General features: G+C 37.9%; 1 protein-coding gene across 2 annotated transcripts in view; it reads left to right on the plus strand.

The window, feature by feature from the left end:
* The window catches only part of FAM126B (family with sequence similarity 126 member B), a 53870-nt gene extending 36341 nt beyond the window's left edge, over positions 1-17529 (plus strand). Inside the window, exons 7-13 of one of the 2 annotated variants that reach the window (XM_026049780.1) lie at positions 319-434; positions 1092-1187; positions 3766-3882; positions 4570-4657; positions 8763-8922; positions 10067-10234; positions 14834-17529. In XM_026049780.1, the coding sequence (XP_025905565.1) occupies positions 319-434; positions 1092-1187; positions 3766-3882; positions 4570-4657; positions 8763-8922; positions 10067-10234; positions 14834-15438 (1350 nt within the window). In that variant the 3' untranslated portion in view covers positions 15439-17529. The remainder of the gene's footprint in view (positions 1-318; positions 435-1091; positions 1188-3765; positions 3883-4569; positions 4658-8762; positions 8923-10066; positions 10235-14833) is intronic. The other variant, XM_026049775.1, reaches the window with a different exon arrangement.
* Positions 17530-23514: the final 5985 nt, after the last annotated feature.

A 23514-nucleotide genomic window follows, 5' to 3' on the forward strand; every position in this document is an offset into this window, starting at 1 on the left:
CATTGTTATTGCTGTGTTGTTTTTTTATTTTCCTTTGTCTCTTGACTGATGGGAAAGACAGCCTATTTCTTTATTCCAACTCCTAGTTAATACAGTTTGAACTATCACCTCTTCTCTTGCTGGTAAATGTAGAAGCTGTTTATAATAAAATTTGGTTATGTTTTAATTTTACTATATTTTGGAATTTTCAGTTTTATAGATTAGTAGGCAAGGGTTTTTTTTATTTGATGTTTTAGAAGCATTTATGCTTTTGATCTTCTTTTACTTACGTTTTCATTTTTTATCTTTTTCTTTTTTCCTCCCACCATCTACTTCTAGCCCTCTACAATTGGATCCATGGCTTTGACTGAGGGAGCTCTGTGTCAGCATGACCTTATCAGGGTAGTTTATAGCGATCTTCATCCTCAGAGAGAAACCTTCACAGCACAGAACCGGTAAATGGATGCATTCTAACATTTTAGATGTTTCACTAGACAGATAACAAATCTCGAAGCATTAAGTCCTTTCTGAACATTAAGTGCATAGAAATAAAGCTAGCAAAGCAAATCAGTAACTTTATAATATTTTTGTTATTACTTCCAAGCTGGTGTGTTCTCACACTTGTTAGGTAAAGTAACTTCTCTGTCTTCTCTGCAGTTGTCAGGGCTATCTTTGGGTTTATGCTTGTCAATTCAAATTGTCTGGAAAGTCTAACACAACTCAATTTTGTCTATGAAGCTGATACTGTCATGGAGATGAGTGGACAGAAGTAGGTATGAGAGATTTCAAGGGTTCTTGAATTTCTATCCACTGAGTGATTTCTATCCACTCAGCTCCATTACAATCTCTGTTCAAATATTATGCCAAAATATAATGTCATAACTCCTTCATATGCTACTGATTCTCAGTAGTAATGATTTGAAATGTTTAATAGTGAATATTTGGTAGCCTATTTCAAGTTAGTTTCATCAAAGGTGATGTCAGGATTTGTGTCTTTACATCTGATACTTTCTTGGGTATTTTTTGAGTCTGAGATGTGGAATTTTGTTTAAAATTTTAGTAGAATATTAAGAATTTAAACTATGCAAGGTTTTGCTTTTGTCTCTTTTCAGGTTTGAGGTGCTGAGCTTTCTCATGCTGTGCTACAATTCTGCTATTGTCTATATGCCTGCCTCTTCCTACCAATCACTCTGTAGGATGGGTTCCAGGTGAGACTCTTGTCTTTGAAATAGTCCTGCAGAGCACATCCACTTTTGTAGGTATCCATTCTGCAAAAGAAAATGGATTTAGTTGCTGTGTTTGATAGCTTGAAAGATGTAGCTTTTTGTCAATCCTGCGACTTAATTGGAAGCTCAGTGCTGTGCTTGTGTGCACAAAAACACAGGGACTGTTTTCCTACTGCATTTGTTTTAGTTATGTAACACTTCATTATCTGAAACAATGAGTTTGGGGGAAAATTAGTCTGACGTTGCTCTGGCTTATTTGCTTAACTGGTCTTATGTGTCTTGTTTACTTTTTTCAGTATGGTCTGCTTTAAAATCTTGTCAAGAATGCCATCAGTTTCCTACACTTCCAATTATTAACATGTCTTGCTTTTTGGGTGGCTTAGATAAAATGCTTGTGTGATATTCTGGACTTCAGCCTTTGTGGTCTTTGAAGTATAGATTCCACAGAACTGTATTCATTCAGCTAAAACAATCTATTGTTCCACATTTGAGCTTGCATTCAATGTAACCTCATAATGCTCTTTATTTTAAATTCTTATTTTCTGGTCGTTTTGCCCATTAATTCTGTAATTGTGTATAATCCAGATAATAAATATTTATAGTGGGAGTTCTTTTGCTCTAAAAAACTGGTAATGGAAATTCTTTTCAACCCTGATTTCCATTTGTAAATCCACTAAGTTTTTCCTACCAAATTTCAGGTTAGAAATTACTAACCTAGTAACCAAGTGTGTCTTAAATAAGGTATTTAATGTCAAATTTAAAATTGTCCTTTAAACACCAGAGAAGTAGCATTTTCTTGAGAAACTCTAAAAATTGGATAGTGAATACATGCTTTGCGGCTACCCAAACGTTATTTTTTGTAACACTCCTTAAGGAAATGAAAATCAACCAGTATAGCTGATTATATGGGTAATGTTGCCTGTGCATTTTTAAATCTTTTTTTTCTTTTTTGATAGCTGAACTCAAGGGATATGTTCTGCTTTAGATGGGGATATTTTATTATTATTATTATTATTATTATTATTATTATTATTATTATTATTTCAGGAGGGTAGTGTGCCTCTCTTGACGAAGAGACCATTTCTTCCTGTGGGCAGTCTTGGCAGTTGTACTTAGTTATTATCAGGAGTCTTTGGACTTTCTTGATCTTTGTCTATCTGGCTTTAGGATTATGTCTAGTGAAGAAGGTGATTTGGAGACAGCGGGGAGGAAGGATTCCTCTGTGTCCTAAATATTCTCCTATTTCTCATGTTTTAACCCTAAGTGTTCTTTCTTAGTGCGTATTCAGTTGAAAAATTGGTAGGTGGGGATGTTCCAGGTAATTTGATTCAGAGGGCTCTGCAGTCCACTCTGAAACTGGAGCCGGATAACTTTGAATAGCAACTCACCATCTGAAACAGAATAGTACCTGAGGAAAACAGTCTTATCTGATGAATTTAATTGGCAGCATTTATCTTCTTGTTGTTTTCAGACTCTGTACCTTTATGCAGCTCTTGCTCTATAAATTGCTTGTCTTTTATCAGCATCCTAATGCTCACTACAAATTGCCTTAATATAGAACATGTAAAATAGAACTTAAAATATCTTGTTCAGTGTGAAAGTGAACAGCGAAGGTTCACGTCACCATGCTTCATTTTCTGTCTGTTTCCTAGCAGACATTGTCTTTTTTATAGCACACTGAGGTAAGAGCATCTGCTGTTACAAATCTTAAACCAAAGAACAAGTCTACCAATACCTGCTTTGTAGGATGTTTGTTCCATGCTGTGCTGCATGGTGTTACAAGTATTGTATTAAAGTACAAACTTTATAAAATAATTTAACATAATGAATGGTTAAAATTCTTGTGAATTCTGAATAAATATATCTTTCTTCAGGTGCAAGTGCACCTGTAAGTTGAAAGGTTCAATGTTCTTTTGATGGAAGATGTTTGACTGACCTTTGTAAATGCCTTGGGGGTATGTGTGTATTTTTTTTTCTTTCTTTTGTGCACTGCCCTCTGTTTGCAGTGGACTCAGTGCATTGCAGGATATAAGAAGTCAGGTCCTCTTCAAAGGCCTGAAAAGTAGTTTTCAGGAACAGTTTCTGTATTACTCAAATTTAGTAAAATTTGACTATATGCTATAGGAGATAAGCTGTCCGTTCCATGAGACTTAAATGTCTCCCTTAAGGAAAATTGGCTTGGGTTACAGATTTTTATGGGCGAGTCTCAAACTTGTCAGCTAGCAGCAGAGAACACCTTGCCACCTTCCTTCTTTAGAAGGTGGTTATGATTTGAAGAAAACAGATGTTGGTAATGACTGTATGGGTGAAGCACTCATGGAATTGTTGGCCACATTTCAAGACAATGTTCTGAAACTACCTTAACAGTTGGAAGAGCAGCATAAGAGATGTTGTATGTTGAGTAATTGCATTGTGACAATTTTGAAAATAGAACAAAATCTGCAATGTAAATAAATTGTTTGCCTTTGTAAAGGCAAACAATCTGCAATGTAAATAAATTGTTTGCAATTGGGGCTAATGTTTTGTTACAATTTTTTTTTTTTCTTTCTTCTTTCCCCAGGTTGTGTGTAAGTGGCTTTCCACGGCAGCATGAGAAACACTGGAAGGAACACTGTGGTAGAGTGGTGTTAGACCCTGACTTTATGGTGCAGCTGCTGACAGGTGTCTATTATGCCATGTAAGTAGGTGGTTCTTTTTGGTAGAAAAATTAATGGCTGGGTTTTCATGAATTAAAATATCACGTTTGATGGTTTATAATTGAAAGCCTGTAATGAAACCTGTGTACAACATGAGTCCAACTGAATTTGTATTTTTCCCCTTACTTGCTTGTCCAACTAATAATACCTCTGCCAGCATGTAAGTGGGGAATGAACAGTCAGCAGTAGGTGCTTCGAGTGAGAGGCTCCTGGTTTCGTCTTTGGCAAAGTTGCCATCACTATGAGATACCTTTTGTTCACAAATACAACGAGCTTGGATGCAAAAATACATGATGATGAAGTGTCTTATTGAGTGCCAATAGCTACTGGGTTAGCCTAAACCCATTTCTATATAGAAATTTAAGCCTTCAAGGAATGTTAAACTTTACATCTCTCTTTTTTCTTTTTCTTTTTTTTTTTTTCTTTTTTACTACTATGTAAATTTTCATCTTGGCATAAGCTTTATCTTTCTCAGAGATGAGAGGGAGCAAAGTTTTTGTTATGCCTACAAAATTAATACAAAGATGATATGTCACTGCTTTTGGAAGAAATAGAGACATTTGGACATGAATGCTATTGATGAATATTCCACACAAACACAAAAGTGAAGGCTTGGATTACAATTTTGTCTGTGTAAAATACTGAAAGAGAAATTCTTTCCTTTCTAGATATAATGGTCAGTGGGATCTTGGCCAGGAGGTGCTAGAGGACATAATTTACAGAGCACAGCTTGAACTCTACTCACAGCCTCTGCTGGTAAGAAACAATCTCCTGAAATGTATGGTGTTAAAGAGTATAGAAGTGTTTCCTAAATGGACTGGTAATGAAAGCATTTGTGGCCATTTACTGCATTCCCAATTGCAAGTGGTTGTCAACAGCTGTTGTTTTCAATGTAGCTATTTATATCTTGCCTTTTCTGCTTGAATATTAAGAGAGGGTGCTAGAATCTCTTTGGGTACACTGATGCTGACAGCCAGGATTTTCTAATGTTTTACACTTGGATCAAAATGTTTGTGCTCTTTCGCTCTTGGCTACCTATGAGCGATTCAAAGTTTAACTTAATAATTCTGTCATAGGTCATCAATTGTAGCGGAGGAGAAAAAGGTGTTTTTCTTGCTTTAGACTTCTGCAGGATTTAGAATATGTTGTATGTTTTAACTATCAACGCAGTAGAAGAGCAACAACAAAAGTGAAAAAAAGGTTTTGCATCTAGAACCAGTTGGTTTTTCACTGATTGAAGTCACACACTTGTTAACCTTCTCCTTTAGAACAGAGAAAACCACCATTCTGTTGCTGCTATTTTTTTACCCTAGTTTCCACTGTAATTCCTATCATGAAGATAGAGAGAGAAATAAAAATGAGACAGAGTTATGAAACTGAGCTAGATACAGGTGTGTATGAGCGGGGAAAATGGAGAGGCTGACAGATGGAAAGGAGAAATGGAAGGATTTTGGTTTTGTTAGATATAGGAATGAAGGATCAAAGGAAGAAGAAAAATAAGGAGACAAAGTAGAATAGAGTGTTATCTCAGTTTTTCAATCAGAGTTGTTGCTCTAAGGCTTTGGTCCTCTGCTGAACTAAGAACAGTAAGTTTTTACTGTTGCTGCATAGCAGAGAAATGGATTGGGAAAAATCTTTTTATGTGGCACTTGGACATCCCTATCTTCTCCAGTGAGGTAAAATTGTTCTCTTGATGAATTAATATCGGCTGAAAAATTTATTTGGCGGCTTTTTGTGAGTGCTGCATTTTAAATACATCTTATCCATTGAATTGTTATAATAGCTGTTTCCTTTTGGAAATGACTCATTGCTCCATCAGACTGAAAGTTTTAAATTGAATATTGAACCTGTGGAATTGAGCCATTTTATCAGAATATACTACATTTAGGAGGTATGTGGGAGGGTCTGGAATTTAATTCAATTGATTATATGACAATTTTCAGTCTTATGTGTTCACTTTTAATCAACTTTTTTAGATGAGTTCCAATTGAGAGAATCTTCTAGAATGTCTTTGTTTTTTGAAAGCTATTTTTGCCATTCAGGCCACCTTTTTTGGTGATGGTAACATTCTTTTGGGTGTATGTGCATATATCTGTGCACTCTTTTCTTAGTATTTCGATCATCACCATTTTCCTGCAGTTGGTAAAGAACAGTTTTATGATAGTGTTAAACTTCTGAAAAGACGACTTTTGTGTCCTTGGCCTCATGCTGTATAGTCAAATGATTTGACCTTTTCAAAGGGAATGGACCCCATTCATCTAGTCATTTTCTCCTGGAAACGAGTATAATTTAGTGGCATTATAAAATTTTGTATTTTAAATGCTTAAAACTACTAGCACAAAATAAAATACCATCTGTGCATCCTCCCACATAGGTTTTATCATCAGCCTTTGCCTAAGACTGCTTAACAGCAACGAATTCTTCTAGGTCCATTTAGGATTTAGGCAGTTTTCTGCAATAGGATTATATTTAGCTCTCTGTACTCAGGTCATTGTTGTAATTAAGACTGCCAGTCATCATCAAAGCACAGTCCCTGTATTGGGTACATCCTTGGAGAAATATTTTTGACAATGTGGTGGTTCACTGCTCTTATTTAAACTGTTTTCTATTGTCTGTACAGTCTTTAAAAAAAGCATCAGGAAGCTACGAAGCTACGAAATAGCTTAAATTTAGAAGTATTTTGCTAAGCCACATTCTTTCAAAGATACTGCACTAGAAATGGCAGGAAGTAATGCAAGAAAAAAGCTTCTTGTGGGAGAAGTATATCTATAAATAAATACTGCCTGTCAGATTCATAGCCACAAAAATTGAAGTTTCAACAGGGGAAAGTTAATCAACAGATTCTAGATAGTATTTCTACCAAGCTACCCTGGACTCAGGAGGTAGCTCAGGACAAGTTAGGCAGTCTCTTACTCTCAGCACAAGCATCCTGGGCTAAGTTTCAAAATGAAACTTGTCTCTGCTGTCTTCAGTGCAGAGGCAGCCAGACTTTCCTGGCTTGCTAGTCAAGAAGCATAGACCTGGTTAACTGTATTGTAGCAGTTGTTATTGTAGTGTACTGTAATAGTATAGATATCTTTTATTGGTGTACTTTATTGCATTTGGATTTGTGCTTGCTAGGGAGCCTGGGACAGAGTGAGAGGAAATAATTGGGATCCTGAAGAATTGTTTTTGGGGAGGTGGGGTTTGTTTTGTTGCATTTTTCTTCCTGACCTAGAAGGGCTGTGACTCATGCAAACTGGTTGTTTGGATTGTTTCAAACTTTTACTGTGCATTAGATTATATTTTAGATTAATTTTATTGCCATATGGTTCTCCTCTGTCCCCAAAGTACAAATTGTGCTTTTAAGAATTAGCTGTTACAAGGCCCAACAAGTGTTCTGTCACTTTCCTGGTCCTAAAAGCTTTCTGCTACTAATTTTTCTTTAAGTCTGTTTACTGAGGGAAAGTCCCTACACAAAAGAGACTGCAACTCTAGTAGATAAAAGGCAGGAAGACAAAGCCTGCTTCATATACTGCTGAGCTCCATCTTTGCTTCAATAGAGCAGAAATGAATTTCTGAGGTCTTAATTATGATCAAGGAGAAGATGAATGAGTGAGGCTCATATCGTTTCAGGAGGGCAGCATGGAAAAGGACCTGTGAGCGAATGGAGGCTAGCAAAGGGCAAACCAAAGCTGGACAGGTGGAAAATAGAACAATAAGGAACATTTCTTCAGCAGAGCTAGTGCTTTTTTGTGTTACTTGGGTGTCAGGCTGCTAACCAAAGATTTTGTTAGCTAAACAAATTCAGTGTACGGGGGCTTTGGGAGCTTAAGGTGTTTGTGGTATGTTCCTTAATATTTCCCAGGTGTATGTTAATGGTGTAGTATTGAGACTGTAATGATGAGATTAAAAAATGTCTTAACCTTGCCATTAGGTTTAGGGGAACAACTGAAAATGTTGCTTTTAGGGCAAAACCAGGAAATGTTTAATTTTAATAATACCTTAAACAGTAGGAACTATTGCATTAGCCAAGACACAAGACTTGTGTACTTAGACTTCACTACCAAGTAGTACTTACTGCTTATTACAAGACTCAATAAAGAGAATGCCAATTTTATTTGCAGAAAAGGAAGAATTTCCTTTGTGTAAAAGGAAATTCCTTTTTCTCCTTTGTGTAAAAGGAAGAAAACTTTTACACGTTGTCAGAAATGTGGAGTATCGGGCAAAAGATATATGTTACAAAGCAGTTCTGTATTTCATTTAATTGAGCAGAACTGCCAAACTCATTTTGTCCAAATATTAAAGTTTGCATGTTTTGCCTTGAGCTAACTAGCAAACTGTATGGATTAAGAGATTTGTTTCTCTTGCCATACAGTGAATTTTGATCCATGACATGGGTGTTTTCAGTTTTTATTTTTCTCCCCTCTCTCCCTGATACAGGTGGCAACGTTGTATTGCTCTTCATAATGCCTCTTGTAAACTGTAGTGGAGACAATAGCGTGCCACAAATTGGCTTGTGATCTATCCAGATCTAGCTCTGTGACAGGAATGGTGCTGGGGTTGTTTTCCTTCTTATTTTGCAGTCTCTGTTGTTTGGAAGATCTCCTGTCCTCTTGCCCATATAAATGGCAAATTTGGAACAAAATGTATTCCCTCAAAAAAGAGGGGAAAAAAAAATGGGGAAAATTCAGTTGTATGTGGGGAGCATAGATACATGATGAACTTCTCAACTTGGTTATCAACTGTGAATCTTCAAGGTGGCGCCTTATCTGACTTAAGTCTTGGTTTTCCCCTCTCTTTGATGCAGCAAAGAAATCTAAGTAATATTGCTGAGGGCCATTAAGAATGACAGTAATATAGCGTTTTACTGTTATCTTAGGTTGCAAATGCCATGAAGAACTCACTGCCCTTTGATGCTCCTGATGCCTCACAAGAAGGCCAGAAGGTACTGAAAGTGGAAGTTACCCCCACGGTGCCGAGGATTTCTCGCACTGCCATTACAACAGCTTCTATTCGTCGTCATCGCTGGAGGAGAGAAGGTGACCTTACTCTGCCAGCAGTAAACACTGTAGCATACTGTGTTCATCTCCATCAGTGTAACCTGGCTTCTGAGTTTGATTGTTTGCAGAATAATAACTATTTCTTTTGAAAGGCTATGCTCTGTAGCAGTGTGTAGTATTTTACATCTTCAGAGCACTGCATGAACATGAACATTAGTGTCTGTTCTTTACTTGATAGCTTGTGAGGTAGGTAAGTAAATAGAGAAATTGGAAAACGTTAAGCAAGACTTTCTCCATGTTAGCCTAAAACTGCAGTGGTAGAGTTTAGTTTAGAATTTGAGTTCTTCCCTTTATCTGCACTAAAACTCAAATGCCTGCCATAATAAATAGCTCAAGCAATGGTATCACCTTGGTAGGGTTCCAGCTGACCAGACCCACTGAATACAGTGGGAGATGGAAGACCTGAACATCATTTATACCATCACAGGGTCCCATTTACAGAAGAAATATGTCATGAACTGGTTTAGGATAGCTAAAGAAAGTTCTCTTTTTTGTAAGAGAGCGCTTCTCCATATGGAAGTGTACTTGACTTTATGAAAAATAAAAATATGTAGTAGTATTTACCCTGATATATCTTCAGTGTAGGTGAAGCAAAGAGCTTGCTTTGAAATCACTTTGTCATACTTAAACAGCTTTGATGCTGCATGTATAAAACATCAAAAAAAAAAAAAAAGCGCTGCCTAAATGGCTGAAGGTTAAAAAGTAGAGTAACCTGAAAATAAACTGAGGGTAGAGGAGTCTGAATACAAATACTGCATTATCTGTTGATACTTTCTCTTTTTTTTTTTTCTTATCTGTTTTGTATCATGTGCCCAAGGGATTTAATGACCCCTGGTTCTCATCTGAATCAGGATATCCAGGACAAGAAACAAGTGTCTTCTATCTTGAGGACTCTGAGTCATGTTTGTCTTTACTGTAGTTGCCATTATATTCATTTGCTAGTCTCTGGTCTACAGTATAGCCCACCTGTCCCTTTCTGTGGATGTTCTCACAATTTTCAACTAAGCATGGGTAGTGCTTTATGTTTGTTCCGTGTCCGCTTAAATCTTCTATTTTCCCTGCCTGGGTTGGAATATCAAGAAAGGAACAGAAGCACACTAAAATGTTATATGTTGAATCCCAGATGGCTTTGACTTCTCAAACGAGGCTGACTCAAGCATTCCTGGCTCACCGATCCAACACGGCTGCACAGACCTAGGGATCAAACGTGAGCAAGAGGGGGAGGTGCTGATGCGCAGGACCCCTGAGCATGGCTTCCCGGAGCCCACCTTGACAGCAGCCACAACAGAGGGTAGGACAGAGATGAGGAGGCAGAAGTCAGTGAGGCAGTTGCTGGAGGAGGATCCCGGCTCCCTATCCCCAAGCAGAACTTCTTTCCATTCTAGTGTGTGTTTCCGCTATCCCAGGGTGTATTAGCTTCTCTTTGCAATACACGCATCCCCTATATACCTAACATCAGGTCAGGTACTACCTTTTATTATCACATGGGCTGGCCTGGGGCTTGCATCTGTGTGGTGAAAGACTGCTTGGCATGGCTTAAAAAAAAATACGAGGATAATAGCCAAGAGCATTGGGATTGCTTGGAAACTTTCTATTACTGAGCATGTTTAATATTCAGAAGAAAAAGATGCACCAGGTGACCATAAATCTAGTCCTGAAGACCAATCAGTATAAACAGATTGGCTACAACTTAATTCCAACTGCGTCTTGCTAGTGCATGGTTTTCAAATTTCCAAGAAAGATTCCTCTTTCGGTTAAAAGTCAAGCCTATCCAATGGATTTATTTGCCAGTTCTTCCTTTAAATGAAGATTCACGTGCTTACAACTAGTTCACATGAATGAACTAGCTGTTTTAAAAACAAAAAGTTTAAAACAAAACCCAGCTTCAGTAATGCTTCTGAAAACTTCAAACCCAGTGATTGCTTTCTTTCACAGTTGTACTGTTCAGGTAGGATAGCTGGTAGAGATTCATTTAATTTAAGCTCATCTATTAATTTTCTTATCTTTACTCTGTTAGGGTCATGCATTTGAGCATTGAATTTGAGTCATGAATCTTCAGAAATGATGAACATTCTCATTTCTTGTGAATTTAGATAAATATACTTTAAAGAGTTCTCTGATCTTAAGTCTCCTTGGCTATCTGAATATTGAGTATTTCCAACATCTATAAGCATATCAGTTTATCAAAACTGAGAATTATTTCCCAATTTGGGAGTAAGCTACATGGCTTTTAGATTTGTTCTTCTGAAAAAATAGTATGGAAAATTTAAAGGTTTAATGGATTGTTATTACAGAATCCCTACCATTAATCAGAGTTGCTATCAAATGATAAATAACATTCCTCTGTAGAGAGAAGATGCATAAAAATGTTTAGTGTGGGTTATAATCTACTCCTTGGTGCATAGTCAGTTTGAGCATGCTCAGTAAATGAGTCCTGTCCTCTCCTAAATTCATGTACAATTGATCTAACTCCGTTTCACTAACCTTTGCATGTGCATGACCTGAAGGATATGGAGAAGTCTTCAGTTTTGTAGAGAACCTTCTGAGAAAGAAAGGAAGTAGGAATGGGACAGCCTAAAGATGGCCTTCTGTTTTTTTTCTTTTTAAGATATATTTGTTATTTACGTGTTCTTGAAGAATGCATCATTCCACATGTTTTACCCAAATAGAAGTGGGTTGAATATCCTTTACTTTTTTAAATATTAGCAGTATATAATTATATATGTGAACAAACTGAATTCAGCCAGTTGATAGCATCCAGGAGGAGCCCAGGGAATGGAGTTAGATTTGATTATCAGTATAGCTGTGTGTATGCGTGTGTGTGTGTACATATATGTAGTGCTCTAATCTCTTACAAATGCTGATTTTACAGAGAATGTGGGTTAGCTTCTGTTAAAAAATCAGTATGATACTGAACAGTATCGTATGGGTCCCATCACTTCTAGTGACTCTTCCACCTTTTGGATATTGAAAGGATAAGCACAATTAATGTCATTTGAATTATATAGAACCCCTTTTCGGATCAGTATTTTGATCTAGTTAAAGCAAAATGGCAGAAGGTCTCAGGAATCTCGGGAATGCCTCAGAAAGGTGTTCTCTTGCATTAGTAGTAGGTATATGTGCATTATCTTGGATCCATGGAGAAAACTGCATCTACATCTGCCAGATTAACTATGTACTAGCATTAATAAGGTATACCTTGGAAAGGGACTGATCCTAATAGGGAACAGTGAGATTCCTGAAGAGACCGTGTAGGGCAGTCAACTTGCTTTGTGTCACATTGCTCTAGCTCTCTTAATTCTGGCATTATAGTACAAGAGGGAGGAGGGGTTTAGCTTTTTTTCTTCTTCCTCCCCCCTCCTTTTTTTTGGTGGTTTCTGAGAGCAGCTTTTAGAAGAAGAATAACTTGCATTGAGAAAAGTGTATGTTTGCCGAATTACTCAAGTCCCCCTGAGATTTTTCCTAGATACATGACATCAAACTAAACAGAAATTCTCTCGCATGTTGTCTTCTCTATTTTCTTCACTTCTGAGCACTGCTGAGCTGCTTGGGGCTCTGTGTAGTTGCAGCATCCAAAAGCTTGCAGCAACCCTCTCAAGTCTTCCCTCTAAATTCTGTGTACAAAATGCCATTTTTTCTGTGTGACTTTGCTTCTCTGGCTCTGAATAGGGGATGTCTGTTTTAGTACATCCTGTTACTCAGAAATGCCATGAGACAAACTGAAGAAGGGCTCATGTTCCTGTAAAAATAGAAATCTTACAAGTATTGTATTTGGAGATACCTTCTTTCAAGCTACTTATCTTGTGCTTCAATAAGAAAGGATTGAGAGGGGAGTTTAGCTGCTGCTATTGCTGCTTGTAACCAAGTACACTTTCATCCAGCTTTGCATGATGATATAAAGGAACATGAAATGATGGTTTATTGAAAAAATGTTTTCACTATGTTCCAGTTACATCATCCTTTTGTTAGTACCTTTGCTAATTATGTGTGGGAAGGTTTGGGGGGAATAGAGATGTGGATTGTGAGTAAAATAATTTATTGTGCTATGTAAGAAAATAGATGCATGTCTTAATGAGAAGATGAAGGCCTAGTTTCATAATGTGTTTTAAATATGGATGCAGGAAGCTAAAACAAGTGTAACACTTCATTTTAATGATATCCTTTGAAAATTAAAGAGTTTTCTAATTTAAGATTAAAACTTTATCCAGGGAGGAAGACTGCAGTAACACAGACTATCTTGCTGCTTCTGGGAGGCTAATGAGTCAAACGGAATCATACGGAATGAGGGAATATCCTCTCATTGCGTTGTTCTGAGAGAGACCTGAGAATAAGCTGATTTGGAGAAGGCTGAACATCTTTTGTAGGCTGATTCACTTGTAGTAATTCCAAAGCAAAGTTTCCTAAAAAGAAAAATTGATATAAAACAAACAGCAACAAAATAACTGAACAATAACAAAGCTATGATGAAGTACTTTATGCTTCAGAAATTTGACGTTGAATCAAGCTGTATACTTTTTATACTAAAGCGGCAATAGTGAAGGCTTTGTGTCTTTTCTACATGCCATGCTTTAATGCTTCTTTGTGCACTGCTAACAGTCAGTATGAAAGGATAAGGTTCTACTCAAATGGTAGAAACTTTTAAGATTTTTGCCACTGCTGTTTCCTCATTCCACAAAAGAGGTGTTTGCTCAGTGGCATGCGGGCTGAGCAAACTGCCAATGAAGCAACACAGTGGTTGCATCTATGACAGATGCATAAACTTTGTGGATTTCCCACAAATAGTCAAGCACTACAGCTTTCGTAAAGAAAAGCAAAATTTGTGTAGCCTAAATGTCTCCTTTTTTTTTTTTCTCTAAACATGGCTAAATTTCATGAGTTTTAACTCTCAAAACAAGATACCTGGAGCAAAGACATCAAGCTCTGTTTCCAGTTTTGAATTTCAAATGCTATTCAGTTTTCTAGTGAAGCAGTAACTGTTACTCTGTTTTGAGTATTTGGAGCTAAAAACAAGAACTGGGATAAGATTTAAAAAAAAAAAAAAGTACAACCATAATCACATCATAAGACTGAAAGCAAGAATTTAATAAGGATTTTTTTTCTGGGTCATTTCCCCCATTCTCCCCCCCACTTTAGAGACCTTACTCAGAAGCAGAAAAAAAGACTTGTACAACATGAAGTATTTCAGAGATTAAACTTGATACATGGAAATTTTCTTTGAAATATCTAGATGCCCAGATTAAAGTAAATGTGATGGAAGCATGATGATGGGTTAGCTAGAAGAGGATTGAGCTGTGGAGCGAGAACAAGAAATTAGGTTGCTCTCCAACAGCAAACTTAGTCACGTTTGAACTAACAGCTACACAGCAGAAGCCTTCTACTTTTGTTGGAACATTGAGATTCCCGCTGCCCTGGGAAGTGACCTAATTTTGCTCACTTGGTAATAACTTGGTCTGACAGAAATCTTAAAATGCTCACATCTTGCCCCCAACCAGGATGAAGATAGTCTGAAAAGATTTTGCCTTTTTTGGTTGTGTGGGAGAACTGGGACCAGTTAATGCAGACAGAGCTAAAACAAATTAATCCAATGAGGCCTTTCTCATGGTAACTGGTACTCCTGACTTAATGATATAGAGAAAAGCCAAATCAAGCTCAGAGAGTACTTATTGTCAAGCCCCTTATTATAGTGCATATAATGGGAAAATTACTCTAAAAGAATTAGAAATTTTTAAGCAGGATGATTTAAGTAGAAGTCATCTGAATCAGCAAACAAAGCTTGTTCTGATATTCTGTGTGCATCTGTATGTAACCGAAATGTTTACTATATGTTCTGATTGGTTTCGGGGGGTTTTGGTTGTTTTTTTCTTTTTTTTTTTTTTCTTTTCCTCATTAGATGCTGAAGGTGTAAATGGAAGAGAAGAATCTGTGAACCTTAATGATGCTGATGAAGGGTTTTCATCAGGCGCTTCTCTCAGCAGCCAGCCAGTTGGGACCAAACTTCCATCATCTGTATCCCAGAAGGGTAGCTTCAGGAAAGCAGCAAGTGGGCGTTCTGCTAAGGATAAAGAAAGCTCTTCTGCAGCAAAATCCAGTGAGAGCCCTCGAGATTCAGTAGCTCGGAAGCAGTACGTGTACCAATCCACTGACCTTGGTGCAGATGTGATGGAGATGACACCTACTAAGAAACACCTCAGCCTGCCTGCTGGGCAGGTGGTGCCAAAAGCCAACAGTTTGAGTCTGATTAGGACCGCCAGTGCTTCCTCCAGCAAATCATTTGACTATGTGAATGGCAGTCAGGCAGGCTCCAGTGTTGGCGTTGGCACAGAGGGTGTCACCAATCTAGCAGCTGGCAACACCAATCGGTTTTCAACTATCAGCCTACAGGAGGATCGACTGGGCCAAGCTGGGGAAGGTAAAGATCTCCTTCCCCCAGGAGCTCCCCTAACCAAGCAGTCTCGATCTCCGAGTTTCAATATGCAGCTGATATCCCAAGTGTAGCTGGCTCCCTTCTTAGGACTCCCTTTTCCCCCTTAATCCCTAGGCAAGTTCATCCTTGGGCAAAACAAGAACCGTCATCCCACAGTGTGAAAATACTGTCGTGATCTTGTTTGATTCGGTTTAGATATAATACTGTATCTTGTACTGAAACAGCAATAATTCTTCCCTCGCCTTCATTCTCACCCCTTGTAAACATGGTTGTGAAGCAGTATATAACGTACTGTATGCCTTTTTCCATGCCTTCCTTTCTCCTTGGGTGATGTGCAATCCATCGTAGGCTGATCAGTCCCATTTCAACACTGTGAGACTGGAGACACCGGCGGAAATGGTGAATGTGATCCCTATGAAATGATGCTTTGGCTTTGTTAAGAAATAGAAATGGGTTTGTTTTCTCGGTCTACAGTACTGCAAAGACTACTGGATCATGACTTTTCTTTCTCAGAACCAGGAGTGCCTCAGAGATTCTAATGTGACTTTGGACCTCTCTGAGTCTGTGCAATCAATTCTGGGGAGGGGATTGTCATTGCTGCTCCTGGCTGCCTACAGCACTTTTTCATTAAACAAGGGTAGTTTATTTTCTTGCCTGCCCCAGTCTCTCCTCCAAGAAGCTTTTGATGTTCGGCCAACAAGACGTGCATATTACCAAGTTGTTGTCCCTCAGAGAGAGGGTTGTAAGTAGGTAATGTAGGTTACAATGCACTTCTAATGGCGTTGTAGCCATATGTGATGTTGTATGTCTTCCCCTCCAGGACACAGGGTTATTCTGCGTATAGGCTAAAATTTAGACAAGACTATGCTGGTAAAGCAGTTTGGCTCATAAGTGGGAGGGAAACACTACTTTCCCAGGAACCAATAGCTAGCTCTGCTCCAATTTTTGTTGTTGTTACTGTTGTTGTTGTTCATGTGAGGTGATGATCACTGAATTGAAAGGTGTATTCGGGTAAAGAATATTTCTCAGGCTGCTTTCTATGGTATCATGGCTAGTGGACACTCCCATCCCTCAGCTGCTTTCTCAGTGTCCCTAAATTCAATCATGGAGTGATTTTATGAATCTTGCAGTCCAGACAGGCCATCCTCTAAGGGGCTGTCTCAGGGATCGAGACGACGATTTGGTAGAAACACTGAAGCTTCGATGTGAAACACTTTCCTAGAAATATCGTTTGTACCAAGTGGTACTGACAGTCCGTTTTTTCCAGAAGGACCACACTTTGCTGCCTTTGTATTTATAATCTGTTAAGGTGTTGTGGGTTCTCTTGTTTGGTTTTGTCTTTAACTGTCCTGCTATTTTAGTTGATTGGCCCTTACTGTAGAAAATTCAGAACTCATGCCATTGAGCCAAACCTTGAATGTACATGACTGGTGTGTGGGCACAGGCTCGTACTTAGGCTCGAGGACTCTGCTTAGAAGCACATACTCCTGGTTGCACAGGAACTGCTTGTCATTCTCCTTTCCCTCTTTCTCTCTGTCTTGCTGTATTTCATTTTACAGAGAAAAGAGGAAGGCTCATGCTGTTTTCTTAGGTAATGTATAATATGCTGGAAGTTTACAAATTGTAAAACCACAGGAGAGAGTTACAGTCTTTATGTGGGCACTTTGCTTTCACTGTCACTGTGAAGAAGAAAATAAGCAGTTAAAGTAAGAGGTTGTCTTTGGATGATACTCTTTAAAAGATTCAGGAAAATAACATGGTGTTACAGTGCTGATGGTAGTTTTAATGTAGCTTCTGGTATTTTAAAGCTCTATTTCAAACAAAACTAGCTTTCAAATTTACATTAAAACTCACTTCGATATGGAGTGGTTTTTTTTTGGCTTGACAAGTCACTTTGGCAATCTAGTCTTTGTATCTTTAATTCAGAGAAAAGTTAAGAGAATTAAATGGCATCTGAATTAATGCCAAAATATAGCAAGGAATTGAGTAAATTGAATAATCAAAAAGAACGAATCTTACTGTTTTCCCATTCAAAGTTCATCTTTCAAAGCCACTAGTGACTCATAGCTGGAACTCTAAGGCAAAGTCAAGATTCAGGTACAAGATAGAACCCTCTGTGAAAATCACACACTGAGATATTTTCTGTAATAATGTCAAAAGCTGTACAGGTTAGAGGGACTACGCTTATTTTGTAAAGTTTTAGTAGCAGTAGCAGAAATACTTGATAACTGTGAGGGGTGTATAGAAGCTTGCTTGCTAGTTTATCTTAAGAAAGTTTACAAAATTTGTATTTTGTAGAGACCATCCAAAGGGAATTATATGAAAGAGCCATCACTGTAGATTGATAAGGACCAAATTATTTGCTTAAATCTTTGGGAAAGGAAATGTCCAAAGTGTCAGCTAGTTTTTGAAGAATTATTTTAGAAAGTATTTCTTTTAAATGTGGCTGTTTGTTAGCAAGGTTCTTGATTTGTGTTTAACATTGTAAGTGTGCATTGAGGTGTTTTAGACAAACTTTTTAAATTTGTCAAGCTATATATATATATATAACAAATATAACAAATGTATATTTGGAATATATATATATTTGGGGCTGGATATATATATAGAATATGTTCTTACATGTGTGTGTGTGGGGGGAGTTCCTGTACATTATGTTATTAACCTCTTTCAGGAAAGTGAGACAGCAAATGTGCATGTGTAAGTTTGAATCGGTTAAAACTTCAGTCAAACTATATTTTAAGATACTTTTGCAGTTCTCATTTTGATGGGGTGCCTTTTTGTTATGGCTTAATGCATTGTATTTTGTTTTATTCCTGTGTTTTTTTATTTCCCCTATAAAGCTTTTTGAATAATTTAAAATTTATCCCTACAGTTTTTTTCCTATGTGCTGATGTGGTACATTTATAACCTACCAAAATTATCCTTTGAAGGCAATGCTCTCTGTTTGTGGGAGTTTGTTTTGTCGTTTTTTGAATGTGCACTGATCAACACCTATCTTAGATAATAGTAATGACTCATTTCTACAAACCAGCTGTAACAACAGGCCTTGGAAGTGCTGTGTGTCACATGGATCGCTGATGCTTTTAAATGCGTCTCAAGCTATGCCGAGGTGTGTTAAGACTGTACCAAAACTTCATGTACTGCAGTTCAGTACGTTCAAAGTAGTGTGGCAGTAATAAAATTAGAAATGTCTAGAACACTGCCTGATAGAATAGTCTGATGGCTTTCTGATTATGCATGTTAAGTACTGAGTAACATACAAAACATACTTAGATTTTCTGACACCCGTGACATATTTAGATTCAAATCTCTCTATTCTGAATTAATTGTGCTGTGACTGGTTTAAGAACCTTTGGCAGTTGACAGGAGGTGCCAATTCTAGAGCTCTGCAGTAATTCAGTACAACTGCAGCATGACAAGAGAAGGTTAAAAAGCAAAGCACTGCATTTTTCTGGTGTGTGTATGCGTCTGCATGCACATACATGTCTTGGGTGAGAAAATGTGGGTACTATAGGTAAGTGTGTATACACATTTAAGTAAGGATAACTGAATTATCCCTTTATACAATTTTTATCACATTATGATATGCTGCCATTTTATTACTCTTTTGGTCCTTATGATTTTAGGAAAATGTAAAATGTTGGGTGTGCTAACTCAAGCTTTGATTAGCTTTCTGCAAATATTTATTTTGAGCAGCCTTTTGGTGGAACAAGGAGTCATTTTTTTCATCTTGCAGGCTGCAAAGTGATGAAGTAAAAATATCTGTCAATGAACGTTGCAAGGTGACAATTTAAATTGCGTTATAATCTTGTCAGTTTAGATTTTGGTGTATGGAGACTTCGTACGTCATTGTATAACTAAAATGCACACCCTTTGTGAATTTGGAAAAGCTTTTTAACAGCAAACTCTGTTCTGTAATGCTGAACATGTTGCCACCAGAAAGCATCAGATCTAGTATTTATACTTTGCAAGTATGTTGGCCTTAAGTACTTAAATTTAACATTTCCAACATACTCTTGCTAGCTTTAAGGTTATTCAATTCAGCTGTTTTGGCAACAAAATAGTGAGAAATATTTTGTTTTCTGACAAAGTATTTATTTGCACTACTTTTGTGAATAGTGGAGTTTACTGGGACAGGGTTTTTTTCTCACCATGTGAGGTTTACTTGTGTGTGGATAGGTACATACATTTGTCACGTGTTGACAATCAATTGCCTCAACTGTGTGTATACTGTATGTAGATATAGACGTATTTTTCCAGTTTAAGGGAGGAATCCACACCTCAATGATGGTAAAGCTACTCCATAGTAAGGGTTGAGACTGACTCTAACCCCTTTTATCTCCAGATGTTATGAGGTTTGTTTCCACTTCTTTCACAAAGATTGTTACTGTTCATGGAGAAAAAAATAAAATGGAAAATTCCTCAATATTCAATGTATAACATTTTTAAAACACAGTTTTCTGAGAGAATTTAACTTTGGAGTAGATAAACCTATGCTACAACTGTATTTTAACTGAAGAATTTAAACTTATTTTTTCACGAATTGATGGCTACCTGTTTAAAGTGTCTGGGTACTTAATTTTGTCACAAACTGGGAAATGTTGTTTTGGCTTACAAATTTAGATTAGTTTGAAGACCAAGTAGGAACCAAGAGGTTTTCAAGAAAGATCTTAAAACTGAGTACTGTAGTCATAATCCTGGAGGAGGTGTGGAAATGAAATGAAAAATATTCGAACGAAGTGTGTGTATGGCACACAACAAAAAGATGTTCCTGATGCTCTTAAGTTATACTCTCATCCTTAAATTCTGCAATTCTTTCATGGCCAAAGATTTTACTACCTTGGCTTGTTTAATATAGTATTAGATCCATTAGCTTTTTACAATATAAGAATAGTTTGTGAGAACATCCAGTTACAGTATAGGAATAGTTTACATGAGAACAGTAAATATGCTTTTTGTTTTGGTTGCTTAGGATGATCACAACTAAATTTGCAAAACATCAGCCCTTTCTAAGCATAGTGAAAAGACATGTACATGGATTGCATTTTTGAGTTTCTTTCAATTTGCAATGCGTTAAATGAAGTTTATTTCTAGCACGTGGGCCTTAATCTCCTGTAATTACTTAGCTTGTGTTCCGGTTGGCAATAGGGTAAACTTGGCTGTAGAAAGCTTTTCTAGAGGTGCTTTGGGGAGTGTGGAGGGGAGATCATGTGTGGGTGTTATTAGTCAATATCTACGCAAGTCCATTTTCATGTCATGACCAGCTGAAGAGCCAAAGTACTCCCCTGTGTGCAACTTACTCCATCACCAGGTTATGAAACCAAGCAGTGAATAGGTTTGAAAGTCTGATAGGTAGGGTGATTTCCGCATAGTTAATTTAAAATCTGTGAACGTGCATGCCAACCATGTTATGGTAGCCATTTGGAGTAAACTTGCCTGGTAAATTTGGCAAGCGCTAAGGCCTGCATATGATAAACTAAAAATTCAAGAGCAAACTGCAGAAGTCTAGAAGACCTCAGAGCTTCCAGAAATGGATTTGGTGAAAATCTGTTCCAGGCTAAGTCATTAGTTTAAGATGATAATGATAAATAGTTTCTCTTTTCATTATTTGTTTTATTTTCTCTTGAATTTAAAAAAAGAAAAAAGAGGGAAAATGAGACAAAAGAATCTTCCAACTATATTTTGCATCCCATTTTTGCTAAGGATTGGATTTGTGGGACTGATTTAATTTAAAAAAAAAAAAAAAATGGGTCCATAAACTGTCCCTTCTATCGTAAGGGATTGCTAAAATAATGTTGTTAAGGAGCTGTTGATGGGAAGAGATATGATATGAAACTTTGTAGATTAAAACTGGCTTATCTTTTAACTTGTGCATGATCCACATAGTGATTACGCCAAGTTTTATGAACTAATTACTTTGTTGTGAGCTCTTACTTCATATCTTGCAATGAGTAAGATGGAATTCAGTTGAGAGTATGTTTGAGTTCTGGTGGAACTTCACAATAACTTTGGCTCTTGAAAAAGATGACTAATCTCCATTAAAATGGTGGTATCAAATTCACATAGTGTTTTTTTCTTCAGAGGGGAAAAATGGGGTGTCAGGGGGAAGACTTCAGATAGTTGAAGAATATTCTTTGGACAGTGTCATTTTGGTGCTTGTCATGGAATGTTTCTCACCAGGAGGATGATGGATCTGCTGTATTTGGGTCCTTTTCCTCCCCAGAACTGACCACAAAAAGGAGAAATTGGTAGGAATGAAGCAATCTGTTCAAAGAGAAATTACCTTTCCTCTAAAATAAGTAGGTCTTGGAAGTGATACTAATTAATACTAGCTATTGACACTGTTCCTTTTATTCAGACAGTTTCTATAGCAGTGCTAGACTTTAATGTTATTAGTTTATGAAAAAAATGCAAGTGTTTAAAACTTCGTGGCTTCAAATATACAGTAGATGTGAGTTAGCGATTACTCAGGATAAACCACTCTTCGAAGTATTAATAGTTTGTTAGTGCTGGAGTGTGTATGTGTGTTTCTGTGTGTCAGTGTTCAATGATTACTTTGAAACAAGACTTCTTAATATTTTCTTGCAGAAAGTGCATACTTTTGGGAAGGATGTTACTAGCTGGTTATTTATGGAAAGATTCCATGTGATTAAATTGAGTCATTTAACTTTTTTCCATATCAAGGATTCCAGGAAAAAGCTAATAAAGATTTTGAATAATTGAATCAGATACTCTTAATACATTTTAGATTTCCTATGGTAGCTTTTATCTGTTATTTAAAAAAAGAAAAATAGCTAAACCAATGTATACCCCATGCTGCGTTTTTTAAATTTGTATTTCCTCTACTTGACAGTGAATCTTTTGATTTGTATTGTCCTTGTAACAATACAGATATGCAGTCAGTTTTACTGGCAGAAAAAAAATCTGCAAGAGTTAATAGATTATTTTCTTACTTTTTCTGTCATACAAGGTTTGTTTCTCTGAACTGAGGATTTTTACTACTTTAGCATTATGTAATCTTATCTCTATCATAGAGGGAGCATAAGCAGCAAGTAGCCCACTTCTTGTGGACGAATAAATAGATGACAGAACACGGATTAGTGGTGTTGAATCCCTTTTCACCAGGAAAACCCTGTGTGGGGTGTGTGAGCCCCAGACGTTCAGGATTTGATTACTGGTGAAGGGCTAAAGCAAATGGGTTTTTAGTAACCCCAACCTTTGCTGTATGGTGTCCTTTAACCTGGGACCAGGGAGAATCTTCATTGTTAGACCTGAAGATGGCACGTATTGAAGATCATGTTATTGGTGCATGTAAGCCATTATCTTAACTGTCTTACTGAACTGGTTAATGCTGTCGACTGTTGTTGAAATGTGAAATGTAGTTACTTTTGACTTTGTAAATACCTGCCAGAGATGAAATATAATTATTTTAAATCGTTGTAAATAGAGATGTATAAAACTAAACAATCTGCAATGCAGAAGAGAATTATATATATATATAAATATATATAAATATATAAAGATGTTAAATAAATATCGTGCTGTTTCTGAACAGATAGGTGCTTTGTCAAGTGTATGTTTTATGTTGATTTGCTTGTGTTAGGATAACTAGCAGGTATGTGGCGGGGGGAGGTCGGGAGCCCTCCACTCCCTCTATTCCCACTCTTCTTTAGTTGAATCTGCCTTCACTTTCTCTCAGAGGTTCTCCTGCTTTCTCCTCTTTCCAGGCTTTTTCCCCTAAAAGAGGGTTGGAAAGGGTTAGGGAGGGCGCGCTCCCCATAGGAGCCGGCGGGGGGGGGGGGGGGGGGAGAAGGCGCCAACCGCAGCGGCTCTGCGTCGCCTTGGCAACGCCGGGCGCGCGCTCCCTCTTGCGGGCAGCGGAACTCCCGCCGGTAGGCGCTGGAGCGGTCGCTCATTGGCTGGGACGGAAGTCATTCAGAGCCCGTCGGCGGCGCTCACTGGGGCAGCCGAGCGCGCGCCCCGCCTCTCTCTGCGCGGGACCCTGAGCGCGTGAGGCCGCTTCCGCCTCGCGCTGCCGCTGCAGGGGGCGGCTCGCGGCGCGGCCGTTACGGCGGTTGGCGCCGCCCCCTGGCGGCGGGGCAGGACGAGGCCCGCGCGCCTCGCGGGCGGCTGTGGGGCCCGCC

Source organism: Nothoprocta perdicaria, unplaced genomic scaffold, assembly GCF_003342845.1.
Source record: "Nothoprocta perdicaria isolate Ctin4 unplaced genomic scaffold, notPer1 scaffold_11, whole genome shotgun sequence".
Lineage (NCBI taxonomy): Eukaryota > Metazoa > Chordata > Aves > Tinamiformes > Tinamidae > Nothoprocta > Nothoprocta perdicaria.